The 14,151-nt window shown below is 37.4% G+C and overlaps 1 protein-coding gene across 1 annotated transcript; it reads left to right on the top strand.

Moving 5' to 3' along the window:
- The first annotated feature begins 9,219 nt into the window (after positions 1-9,219).
- Positions 9,220-12,502, top strand: LOC122017018 (probable ubiquitin-conjugating enzyme E2 16). Its single transcript, XM_042574479.1, has 6 exons — positions 9,220-9,342; positions 9,471-9,574; positions 9,666-9,768; positions 9,854-9,917; positions 11,908-11,996; positions 12,087-12,502. Exons 1-6 carry the CDS (start codon positions 9,313-9,315, stop codon positions 12,180-12,182), a joined length of 486 nt encoding a protein of 161 aa, XP_042430413.1. The 5' UTR covers positions 9,220-9,312; the 3' UTR covers positions 12,183-12,502.
- Positions 12,503-14,151: the final 1,649 nt, after the last annotated feature.

The following is a 14,151-nucleotide window of genomic DNA, read 5'->3' as shown; positions in this document are numbered from 1 at the left end:
GGGATAAAATTTATCCCCCCAGGGCGCCCGGAACCCTTCCAGGCGCCCGGACCAAGGCTATAAATATATCCTTGGTCCAGAAGCTTAAATACAACGAACTACTTGCAATCTAGTGCTTTCATTTGTGTTATTTCTTTCTGTGCTTTCAACGCTGTAAGAGGCTACTCCGCCCAGAGGAGAATCAATTTGTGCGCCTTCTTTGCCTTGGATTAGCAATCCTCTGATTGCAAACCAAGTAATTCCTCTGTGTATACTTTCTGTCTTAATTAGTCTCTGCCGTTTTAATTACAAGTTCTTTTAAGTTAGTTGAATATCCGAGAAGGGTTTTTGGTTTCAATTTTATAGGGCAATTCACCCCTCCCCTCTTGCCGGCCTTCAAAGGGACCAACAGTAAGTGTCTCACCTACACTTGTTAGTCCATTTAAAATTTCCTTAATTCTAGAATGTAAATTGATAGCTTTTCTCCTTTTTCAAGTTTGATATTGGTGAGTTGAGTTCAGAGAAGGTCTCTTCTTGCTAACTTTGCCTCCGATGTGCCTTCATGAAGCTCCATTAGTTTTTCCTATAAGTCTTTGGCGCTTGTGTAGTTTCCAATCCTAGTCATTTCTTGTTGGGGAAGAACACTTAGGAGGTGATGCATTGCTCTTGAGTTTGCTACATGCTTTTCCTTTTGCTTCTTGCTCCACCTTACTTTCTCAATTAACTTATTGTCTTGGTCCCTAGGCATCTCAAAATAATTTTCTATAATTAGCATTATATCGAAATCGGTTTCAAAGAATACATCCATCTTCTTCTTCCACCAAGAGAAGTCTCCTTCGAATTCGGGTGGATGGATGCTTGAGTCGACCATTTTGATAAGTGCTCTTCTAGGTGATTAGTCCGTTGAAGGGCGTCCTCACTCTGATACCATTTGTAGAAGATCGGTAGCCGGCTAGAAGGGGGGTTGGATAGCTAGGTCACCCCCAATTCATTTTCTTCTCTACACGACTAGTTTGCGCAAGTAAAAATGAAACTAAAATAATGAAAGATCATAAACGCTAACACGATTCCTTTACGTGGTTCAGAGATTGCTTGCTCCTACTCCACAGCGTGTCCTTGAGGTGGGCGAACCCTTGACCCTTCGGTGGATCAGTAGTCCTCGACAATCTTCGATTATAGCTTTCTCCTTCTCGGTGGAGCAAACCTCTCACAAAGGATCTCATCCTCTTTACAAGATGAAGTTTAGGTTTTGGGAGGAAAAGAGTAGACTTGGAAGCTTTGGGCAAAGACTATGAGTTATTCAACAAGCATGAGTACCCTCCTTCATGCCCCAAAGCTTCCTATAAATAAGAGGAAAGAGTTGATCATCATATCAACTCAACCCCGACATCAGTCTGACTGGTCCATGTACTAGTCGACTGATGTAGCCGTTAGACACAGCCAAGGGCTCTCTGCAGAAGCCATCTTCTGCCAACGACCATATACCAGTCGACTGGTCATGGGACTAGTCGACTGGTCCCCTTAGTCGACGAGCACAAAAGCATTATGTGCTTTCTGTGAAATTGGATCAGTCGACTGGTCCATTACATTCTCTCACACTCATCCTTTCCGGAGTCATCTTTAAAGCCCTCTTCCTCGGCCTTTGTCCCTCAGCTGCATCCGAGCTTGCGGCTCCTCTCCGTGCTATCCTTCACGTTGCCTTGAAGTCCGCTCCCCTCGGCTCCACTCCATTGCTCCTCGTCCGACGGTCCCTCGGATGTCTTCCACACCATCCTTCACCGACTCAAGGATCCGAGCCTTTAGATGAGCTTCCCATACTTGGCCGCACCAAGTTCTCATGTGTTCCATCAAGTCCTGCAAGACTCAAACACATATGAAAGTCTAACTTAAACTCTTTTACACACACATCAAAACCATGATCATATCGATCAAACTTGGGTCGATTGCACCAACAGAATATTCTCGTGATTTTTTGACAGCGGGCATAAAACTACAATAAAAAGAATGTTGGATTGTTGAATAGGGGTGCTTTAATATGCTTAAATGGCAGACCAACCAAGTCCCCTTGGTAGTTTGATCTGATGTCGCTCACAAGAGACGCCAGGTCATATTAAGGAATGATATCAAGAATCTAATCTTCACTTGGCCTCTCTGTCTGGCCAAAAAGTCCGGTCAAACCGAGTGTCTATTATATCCGATCGATTATATAGTTTGATTAGTCAAATCATTCATCCGAAATAGGTAATCATATTATCCCAGGTAATGAAATGGACTTTGCTTTGAATAATACTGACTTAGTTCGGGGTTTCATTAATACTAAGGGACTCGAAATCCAACCGGACCAAGAGTCCAATTGGATGATCACTCGATCGAGAAGGTTGATCGTGCTAGCTCCAAGTGTTGACCCCTCCTTAATTTTGACTATCATGTTAGACCCTTTAAAGATATGCCCTTTAAAGATTTAGTTTTACCAAAACAACCCTTAAAATTTTTGAACTTTTAGAAAACTTATCCGTAGGGCCATTTATGAATACTGAATTATGGAAGATGGTATATCATCGGTTCGATCCTTAGTTATAATGTATTTATAAAAAAAATATATGGAAAAATTTCATGGGTCCGGGCCAGTCACCCCAAGGCTAGTCAATGAGGCTAACTGAATTTATCATTTTTTTTATCAGAACATTACAACTGTGATAAAACAAGGAATGTGCAAGGGGTTAAGTTCGAAAAAAAAACAACAGACATTCATGTGATTAGTGATAATGTAAAAGTTCAATTTAAGATTATATAATAATGAACTTAGCTGGTTCCCGATTTACTCTTCCACTTGGTGGCGGTCGGCCACTCGTGGTCGGTGGCTTCTCTCCCGTGGTTCTTAGATGAATTTAGAGGGTGCAGAGAGGATATCCTACTGACTATATCGGAGTTTTCTTCTCTGGTACAAGAGTTATCTTCTCATCGGTGTTAATATTCATCTATTCGGTAAATCTATTTCTCTCCATTTTTCCTTTGGTTTTTTTCCTTTAGTTTTCTTCGACTTTTCTTCCTCGCCCCTCTCCCTCCACTGTCCTGATACAAGACGTAAGGGTTGTGCTTAATCAAAATCACATTGATTCACACATCACCAAAGGTTGCTGATGTTTTCAAATTCTGTGCAAATTTCGATGAGCAAGTTCCATAGAAGGAATTTCTTGGATTAATTAATCAGCATTAATGGGGATTAATTCCAAAGATATTAGCTTTAATTGGAATTTTGCTTAATTGGAAGTCTTTGGCGGCATATCATATTGGTTTCGGTGAAAACAAATTGTTTTGCTTGGACGGTGATTTCAAATTGGTGGTTGCATGTTACTCTTTCATTTTCTTTGAATTTTCACATGGAAGCATCAAGATGGGAAAGAAAAAAGGCCTTGCTGAGGTAACGAATCAAGCCTCCAATGTGGTTGAATAAGAGCACGTTGACTTGGAACAACAAGATGAGGCAAACTAGTGGTGGAAGAGGAGGTTTCGAGTTTCAGCAAGAAACCAGACACCTTAGGCTAGGGACAATCGATAGGCTGAAGCCAATGGAGCAAAAACTGTTGATGGGTAGGGGAATTGTCCATCACAAAAGAAGTCTTGGGCAAACCTTTTCAAAGACAACAGGAATACAAAACTTGTTATGACACTTGATCAATACGAAGCCAAAGGTGAAAGAATATTTTTTGATTACGATGACATAGATGGCATGGAAGATGCTATGGGCTTCAGTCTAGTTGGCTGCTTCATGGGATGACATTCGGGCGTTAATGGAGTCAGAATTATAGGTGCTCATTGGAAACTTCCCCACAAGTTTTTCTTGTATAAAAGCGGTTGGGTGGTTTATCGTTTTGACACAGAGGAAAACTGGCAAAAAGTCTTACAAGGAGGATCCTATTTTGTTTTTGACATTCCAATCTTTTTGAAGATCATGCTGAGAGATTTTCTTTTCAATGAAGATGGAAGATTTGTCTCTGCTTGGATCCGAATTCATGTCCTACAACTAGATTGTTGGACTCAAAAAGTGTTAAGCATGATTGGATCAAAAGTAGGAAAGTCATTATACACCGACAATCTAACACGAACAAGAGAACACTTAGAGTATGTGCGACTCTTGGTGGAGATTCCAGCCTTTGAGAAAAGAGTTCATGAGGTGCTTATTACTTTGCCCGCTAGAGTACAAGTAGATCTACATGTTATTTATGAAATGATGTCGGATTTTTATCAAATTTGCAAGCAGGTTGGCCACCGATCGGAGACTTGTTATTGAGGTATTGGCTCATCCAAATAGCAACACAACTGACCGACAAAAAATATGCAAAATGATAGGAATGATCAAGGCCCTGAGAGACAAAGATCACAATCAGTAAGGGGTCGAGAAAGGGCGAGGACTAGGGACCATACTTGGCAACAATGGAGACAAACACATCAACGAACAAATGCTGGAATTCCAAAAATGCATAATGAATTGGCAATAGTGGAACTTCACAGTCCGATTTCGATGGCTATTTGAACCACCCATTCACCACAACGTTGGAGTTTAAAGAGTTGTTGACCAAGTTAGAGTCCAAAGTGTTGTTGACCAACATGTCCAAGGTGTTGTTGACCAACACGTCCAAGGAGTTGTTGACCACAACGTTGAAGTCCAAGATGTGGGAGTCCAAGTAGCTATTGACCATGTTAGAGTCCAAGTTATTGACCACGTTGGCATTCAAGGGGTTGTTGAGATGCAACCTATACCCGCATGGATTAGAGAGGAGGTAACACGGACTATAGAGGAGCAATCACTGCATGCTGCCCATTTTGCACGTTCTAGCTTGGGAAGTTCATCTTCTTCGGCTAAACAAAGCATCGTCGCTGCAAATGAGACAACCAATAACACATCTGAGGCGCCAACATCATCCTTACCATCAACCACATCTTCGAGTACAAGTGGGATTGCAGGTGGTGACACAATAGTACCAAGGAGTGGGCGACAACTTTGGGTGCAAGTAGCCCGCCGAGATGCTCAATGAAGGTAGCGACTTAGAAAATTAAGGGCTTTAACAAGTCCCTAAAACATGGAGGAGTGCAGCACCTCCTTCAACACAAAAATATTCAAGTTATGGTACTATTGGAGATAAAACTTAATGAGAACTCTTTAGAGCTGATTCTAGGGAGAAGGTGTTCAGGTATGGGGCATGCACATAACTTTATTTTTTCTAACCATTGTCGTATACTGCTTCATTGGGACTTGCAGAGGGTGGATATGAATGTTATTATGACTATTGATCAATATAAGCATTGCTATGTTCAATGTTGCATCTCTAATAGAGGATTTTTGATAATTTTTGTCTGTGTGTTGCATTCAATTGTCTCACAAAGACCTTTATGGGAAGCATTCACCGATCTAGGAGGTACCATTTTTGATGCATGGATGATTATGAGAGACTTCAACTCTTATTTATCTATTTATGAAAAGTAAGGGGATCTCCAGTTACAAATCAGGAAATACGGGGCATACAGATCTTTACACAAGCTTATGGTTTGGTGGATCTCTAGTCCATTGAATATCGCTTTACATGGTCTAATGGTAATGTTTCTTGCAAGCTAGATAGAGTTTTGGTTAATTCATTTTAGTTGATGGTAGATTTTAATGTGTATGTAGAGTTTATGACATATGAATGTCTTTCAGATCACTCACATGCCATTGTACACACATTAGCCAGGGATCAACCACCAAATAGAGCCTTTAAATTCATAAATATGTGACCATTACATAAAAATTTTGAGAAGGTTGTGAAGGACTCATGGGCAGCCCCGGCAATGGGAAACACCCAATATGTTCTCACGGCAAAGATGTTTCGTTTGAAAAGATGCTTAAGAGAGCTAAACAAGAAAAATTTGGACACATTTCGAAGAAGGCAAGTAGGGTGAAGGAAGAGTTGGAGGAGGCGCAAAGAGGCATTCTAGATAGTGGTCCAACTCCTATAGAGTACAATCACATAAGGAAGCAAGTCAACCTACTAGTCGAGGCAGAAAGATAATTTTATCAACAAAGAGCAAAGAATGTCTACTTGAAGAGTGCGAACAAATGTATAAAATTTTTTCATGATGTGGTAAAAAGGAATAACATAAGAAATATAATCATTACACTCAAGAAAGGAAATGGGGAGCAAACCACAAGTATAGGTGAAGTTGCAAAGGAATTTGTTGACTACTTTCATGACTTACTCAGTAAAAAGGGGGTATGCAGAATTCTGGATAGTAATGAGCTCATGGGAAGGAAGCTAACCATGGGACAATCTGAGAATTTATGCAAGTCGGTTGAACTTGAAAAATAAAGGTTGTGTTATATGATATTGGGTGCGGAAAAGCCCTGAGCTGGAACAGCTACGGTTCAAAATTCTTTACTTCATCTTGGGATATTATTGGTAATGATGTTATTGCAGCTGTGTAAAAAAATTTTCAAAATGGTTGACTACTCAATCAATGAAATTACTCTTTAATCTCACTTGTGCAAAGGTGACCATGTTGTGGGGGTTTCATATTATAGACCAATTTCTTATTGCAATGTATTCTACAAAGTCATTTCGAAGATACTTGATAACCGGTTATCGAAGGTCATGGATTTCTTATAGGATCCGACTCAAGTAGCATTCATCAAAGGACATTCTATATGTGATAACATATATTTGACCCAAGAATTGCTCTAGAAGTATGTACGCAAAAGGGTTTCTCCTAGATGCATGATCAAAATGAACTTGAAAAAAGCTTTAGATATGGTGGATTGGGATTTCCTTATGTCGACAGTCGTTGGTTTTGGTTTTTACCAACGATATTGTAATTGGATAAAGGAATGTGTCACTATGGTATCTTATTCAATTTCTTATAATGATAGCATATGTGGTTTCTTTAGTGGTAAAAGAGAACTTAGGCAAGGGTACCCCCTCTCTTCATTGTTGTTTGACCTATGTATTGAAGTGTATTCAAGGAAGCTCAAGATCATCGCAACATTGTCATCTTTTCATTATATCACTCAATGTACAAGGAGGTGCAAGAAGGTGGGCATTACACATCTTGTTTATGCAGATGATTTAATGTTGTTTTGTCAAGCAGATATATCATTTACACAACACATAGTGAAATGTTTGGACTACTTTGAAGGGCGTAGACGGTGGGTGCATGGTATCTCTGGCGTAATGGCCAGGGGTCGATTCTCAGGAACTGACGACCTGGGGTTTACCCCGCCATGCGCCTATGATCTGTGTACATGCATGAACCTCCCTCCATATCCATGGGGCCGACACTAGGGGGCCGCTAAGGTAGCGGATCTACCTTTTGGACTACTTTGAAGGGATTTCAGGAATATGGGAAAACACTCAAAAGACATAAGTTTATATGGCTGGAGTGGATGCAAGTTTAAAGAGACAATTTCTTGATTTCATGGGGTTCCAAGAAGGTTCATTTCCTTTCCAGTACTTGGGTATCCCATTGGTGGCGCAAAGGCTAAGGATTGTTAATTATGGGTCTCTTCTAGATGCTATCACAAGAAGGATAAATACTTGTCCTAAGCATACTTTATCATACGCCGGACATTTAGAATTAGTGGGTATGATTCTTTAAGATATGACGTGTTTTTGGCTTTTAATGCTTCCAATTCGTAGTGAAGTACTTAACAAGATCAAAGCAATTTGCTGTATGTTTGTTTAGTCTTCAAAGCACCCACCTATATCTTGGTCCAAATTTGTTTATCAAAACAAGATGGGGGTTATGGACTTAGGGGCCTTCTTGCATGGAATGAGGTTTTGTTAAGTAAGATATTATGAGATATCAATGTCAAAACAGATTCCTTATGAGTCAAGTGGGTGCATCAACACTATATCAAAATGGTTGATTTTTGGGCATGGGAAATCAAGGCTCCGGACTCGCTCTTGATCAATAGACTTATAGAAATCCGGAACAAGATCTTAAGAACCTCAAATGGAATTGGTAGAGCAAACATGACACTGATGGATTGCTTTGTTGGTAAAGGAAAAGGAGTTGCAAAAGCTTATCAATTCTTTATGACAAGGGGTTCGGAGGTGGCTTGGAATTCTATAGTATGGAGGCCGGAGATCATGTCAAAGCATCAATTCATCTTATGGATGCTAGCAAATGGTAAACTAAGAACCAAGGATATAATGGAATATAAAACAAAGAAAGAATGTGTATTGTGCCGGCATCAAGAAGAATCAAATCACCACTTATTCTTTGAATGCTCTTTGGCTTGTGGTTTGTGGAGCAAAGTGAAACAATGGTCGGATATTAATTCGATTTTTCATTCCTTTGATGAATTACAACAGGTCCTTGGGCGGAACTACAAAGATGGTAGCTGGAAAATAAAGTCTCGATACCTAGGCATCTTAAGCCTGATCTACTTCATATGGGAAACTCGTAATAAAAGTCGTTATCAAGGGGTTGCTTCAAATGTTGATTGGATTTTTTACAAAAGTCATATCCATGCCCATCGATTTGTGGATCTTAAACCAACATAATGCTTCTTATTGACTATGCATTGCTTTAATTGGTGATAGCTATATCATGAGGTGAAACGACTGATTTGAGTTTGTGATTGTTGTCCGTGTTTTGTAACTGCCAACATGTTCTGTAGGTGTCCGTGAATGAGCTCTCAGTGTTGTTGATTCAAAGCTACTGGAATTGTTCGTGTTATTACCTAAGGAAGAACTTATCATTTGCATTGTTGATTGGCTCTGAATTTCACCATGTTATGGCTGTCTGTGTGAGCTCCACGATGTTTGGTTTGTGTAAGTAACATACAGTACTGTAGCTTTTGGTGTGTATGCAAAGGCGAATATGGATTTATGTCTGTGTAATTACACTTATGGAGTGGATTGACTATATTGTCCCATGCAAGATAGATGGTGTGAATATCTCAATTGGTGACATATGTCTATATGATATTTTATTATAGACCAATTTTAAGTGTTGAGTGTGAATTATGAAATTTACCTAAATTATAAATGTTTAACTCCTTAATATTTTATATATCTATCTCTCAAACTGATATATATATATATATTAAAATAGTAGATTAAAGATGATGATAAAAAGTGAGGTAAAGTTATTTTAATCAATTATTTACTCCATAAAATTATTATTATGTGACTGGAACTCTTGAGAGCTTCTCAAAAGGGAAAAAAAATAATTTTATGAAAAATGTTTTTAAAATCCATAAATAAAAGGACTCGTGAAATAAGAAAAAAGTGGCCAGTTTGCTTCTCTCTCTCTCGGTCTCCTCCTCCGTCTCCCTCCCACCGCCGTCGCCGAAGCATGACCAGCTCCTCCGCTCCTTCTCGTAAGGTCAGTCCGATCCTCCTCCTCCTTCTCTTCACGCTCTCCCTCTCTCATCCGCTTCAATCTCCCTTCTTTCGGCACTCTCCGTCAAATCCCCTTTCTAAGCGCAACGAATTTGGTCGGATCCTTCGCAGGCGCTGAGTAAGATCGCGTGCAACAGGCTCCAGAAGGAGATGGTAGAATGGCAGGTCAACCCCCCTTCCGGATTCAAGCACAAGGTCACCGATAACATCCAAAGGTTGGCCCTTAACCCTTGCCCTCACCTTCATCCATCCGATTCTCACTTCCTGGATCGATTTTCACTTTTTCCTTGTTCGCCGTGAGCAAAGGTGGGTTATTGAAGTGGTTGGAGCGGCCGGGACGCTGTATGCGAACGAGACGTACCAGCTTCAGGTCGATTTTCCCGAGCATTACCCCATGGAAGCCCCGCAGGTGACGAATACTTAACTGTTTGTTTCTTAAATTTGCACTTTCTGCGATTTCTTTTTGAGATTTCTGGTCACTTCGTCTCCATTAGGTTATATTTCTTCATCCGGCGCCTCTTCATCCGCATATCTATAGCAACGGGCACATCTGTTTAGGTAAATATCAGTTTGTGTTGGTATGAAGATCTTGATCTGATTGAGTATCAGTGATCTTATCATCCTTGCTTCTACTGACAATTTGCATATATATTCTCTATGAAGGTATCTGATTAATTTGTTGGAAATACATGACCTTTTCTCTGAATTTTGCTTGTCTGATGAACAATGCGCTGTCTGATTTGTCCACTTAATTCAATTACAAAATTTCTCTTAGGAATACTTCTATTTGTTAATTCTTCTACCATAGATTTCCATTGAGTAATCTCATGTTAAATCACCATCATAATCCACTGTGTTAGTCTGAACTATTTGGCTTCAGCTTGAGGAATATCACGTCCGTTTCTCTCATTCTACTAATAATAGGAACACTGCATACAATAAACTGGCATAAAAGGCACTCTATGAGCATTGAAACCTGATATTGAGGATGTGAGAAGATGCCTCAATCATCTAATACAGCAGGCCGTGGCTTGTTTACTTCTTTTTTGGCCATACATCCTTTCCGCCTAGCATATACTCTTGTGGCTTAAGCAAATTTTTTGATAATTTTAGCTCATCTCTCTTCTTAATACACATCTTCCATGTGAGAACTGAAAGGAAAAGAAATATTTTCAAACAAACTTTGTGAAATATCATGTTTGTCAGCTAGTCTTTGAGGGAGTTCTACAATAAGTGATTGAGCATATAAATATGGAAGTCCAATATTTCTTTTGTCACTGATTTTCTTTTTCCTAGTTGTTCAAAGTCCCTTGCTGATATATTCTTCTCACTTTTTTTTTTCAGTCTCAAGGTTCATAGTTTGAAGGTTGGTTTCATCAGAGTTTAGTTTGGTAATATATTAAAGTATAACTAGGGAGATTTAGTTTAGGTTTTTTACTGAAGAAATGCAACAAGAAACATAAAATCACCAAAATATCAGAGTATGAAGGATAGGTGCTCCCTCCCTAGGCTTTATGAAGTAAACAATAATTACTTTAGGCTACAAGGTAATCTGAAGTCATTTTGTTATGCTTGGTTCTTAATCCATTCTCAACTGAAAATTATTTGATAAGACTTGATTGACAATCTGATGCTGATTCTAAGGACGAAGTTCTTAAATAATACAATATTATGCTGTTTGCTGGGATTATCTGAGATTACCTGAGTAGAGGGGTTTTCACATGTGATTTGGGAATAACTAATCTTTGTCAATGCTGGTACCTTATATCAAAATGTTTTTTCAACATTTGACCACTTAAATAAATACAACAAACCAGAAGCCATGGACCATCACAAGTTATGCTGCATATGGAAGTTATTTTGTTCTTAGCCAGTTTCTTTTGTAAAGCTTTACCATGGAGGAAAAAGCCCTTCTAAGCTCTATCTATCCAAAGATCTTCTCATGTTAATTAGGAGCTTGGTTCAGTAATCTGAAATTTGGTATTAGGCCCGGTTGCTAAAGCATAAATGGTTGTAGTTCGAACAATAATAGTGAAGATACTTTCGAACAAAACAGTATAGAAAGGTGAAAAGCAAGTTGCAGAATAAAATTGTTATTTAAAGAGGGGATTAGAATGTGGTAGAAATAGGAACCAAGGAGAAGTGCTTCCGTGTGTGGGAGCTTGGACCCTGTGCAACTCACCCCACCACCACTTGCCTTCTCGGCTGCTGTGATTTATCTCCCTCGTGATGGCCTGGGGTCGGGTGCGGCAGGGGCGCTGGGGGCGAGCGATTTCGTCTTTTTTTTTTTGCCACTTGGTAGAAGTACCTTACCGACAGATGTGTATCTATGTTTCTTTCATATGATATAATTTAGTGTTAGTGTCCGAACCTAAAACTTTGTGTTAACATCCATATCTTGCTAATAATGCTGTAACTTGTAACTCCATTGAATCATTGCTGCGAAACCTTTTTAACCTGCACTCTGTTCCTGTATCCATGAAGCACAGGGTACATTTTGCAGTTTGTATTTTGTCGAGAATTACTCTCTTGATGTTTCCGATTGCAGATATACTTTACGACTCTTGGTCACCGGCAATGACGGTGAGCTCTATTTGCATCAGCATCTTATCCATGTTATCAAGCTCACCTGCAAAGGTATATCTACACATCCCTGTGTATCCCATGACCACCTCCATACCAATTTCTGTATCGTAGTATGGACGAACACTTTCTTTTCCGTGGCAGCAATGCCCTGCCGATAACGACCGATACGTGAAGAACTGTAGGAACGGTCGGTCTCCTAAAGAGACAAGATGGTGGTTCCATGACGACAAGGTATGATTGCTCGTGACGCTGCTGGATTCGCATGCTATAAACCCTTTGCCTGCCATTAAACATTGCTTTGAGAGAGTAGGAAGATCAAATCATGCAAGGTTTCAGATTGTGTATTGGTTTGCATAATCTGATATCTGTAAAGAAAATAAAGTAATAAGCATGAATCATGATCTACCATTAGAGAAGCACTTGGAACTCTTTAGGTCAAATATGTATATAGTTGATATCCAGGATAGTGGGCATGCCACCTGTGCCACGTCATGTTTCTATTAAGAGCATTCACATTGTCATGAACTCGTTAATGGCAATATGTTGTTTTTTTTATTCTTTTTAATAGGTAGGCATTAACACGTTCAAAGAATTGAACTCGTTAAAACTACAAGATTATTAAAAAGTTTCCACGATGACATTAACGCTTCAAGCATTAACGTCATTGTGGAAGCCTTAAGTCATGAGTTAAATGATAATATATAAATCTGATTATTAACCATAATCACGCACTCATATTTCATTTAAACAGGTCTGATCTGTTTTTTATCAAATGATAGTGCATGAAATATGAAGATTACTATTTTTTTCTTTATACATCTTTCAATATTTTTTGAATTTATTATATATATTCATTTGAAACCTTCACAAATATATATATGTGAACGTTCATTTCATCACTCAAGCTTACTCTTTTTTTTGTAAAAAAAAATCTTTTCTAAAATTTTAAAACATAAATGCATAACAAATTGAAAAAATATAGTGTTAGTTGATGGGAGTAAACTGATATACTTTTAAACTTGTTGGAGTATTTTTAAAAAATAGATAAATTAGTAAAATAGTAAGATTTGTATAAGGAACAATTTCAAGAGACTGTTGAAGGATAGATATATAAATTTATATTGAATCATTTTATTTTTTTATGGGTTTTATTATCTTATGTATCTATTTTCTTGAGATTTTTTGTCCTGTATTTTTTTCTCTATAGATATATATAGTTTTACGAGTAAAAATCAAAAGACCGTTTTTTTATTATCCTTTTCATAAAAGAGCATTTTTTTAAAAAAAACATCAAAATAATATTTTAATATATTTTTTTATTTTAAAAATACTCTCATTTCAATGTCATTTGTTATAGTAAATTTCTTTATATTATACCAATTACACCGCAACAATATTAGAATAAAGACATTTTTATTAATAGAAAAACTGATAGACCATGTAATACAGGATCTAAGGGATTAATTTGGTCTAAAATTTTTTTATTAGTCAAGATAAATTGAGAAATATTTATTATAAATAACTCAAAATTTTAGCATTACATTGTTAAAAAAATATGATGAATTAGATAACATCGAATTTAGGACGATTGATTTGATTTTATGAAAAAATTTTATTGACTATTAGAATACATCGAGAAGTACTCATAAATAATCTAAAAGTCTAACATTCTATAATTACACGTCTTATTTAAATAATTTTTTTTTATAAATATCTTAGAGTTAGGGATCAGATTGTGAATATTTAGAAGATAACATGATATCTTCAGTTATACCATAATTATCAATTAATACCGGAGCTGCTATGAGTTTGATGAACACCCTCTTTTAACTTTTAATTTTTAATTTTTAATTTTATCAAGTTTACATTTTTTTTGAATAAAAAATATTTTAATATAATATTATTTTATATATAATACTTTTGATCAAATTGAAGTAATTTTAGTTTATGTTATATCAACTATATTGTAGTTGGTCCAATAACACTAAAATAAAAATAATTTTAAAATAAAAAATTTGTTATGTACTACTTTGACATTTCAAAAAATAATAATAATAATAATAATAATAATAATAAGGAGAAGACATGACCTTTTAATTTTTATCCTAATTTCATAAATAATATACATTCATTACAAATAATTTGAAACATTTGTAGAGAAGATATTTATGTCAATGTAAATTTATATAAAATAATTAAAAAAATA

Source organism: Zingiber officinale, chromosome 8B, assembly GCF_018446385.1.
Source record: "Zingiber officinale cultivar Zhangliang chromosome 8B, Zo_v1.1, whole genome shotgun sequence".
In the NCBI taxonomy this organism is placed as follows: Eukaryota; Viridiplantae; Streptophyta; class Magnoliopsida; order Zingiberales; family Zingiberaceae; genus Zingiber; species Zingiber officinale.
The sequence above is the reverse complement of the archived record's forward strand: the minus strand, read 5'-3'. Positions and strand labels throughout refer to the sequence as shown.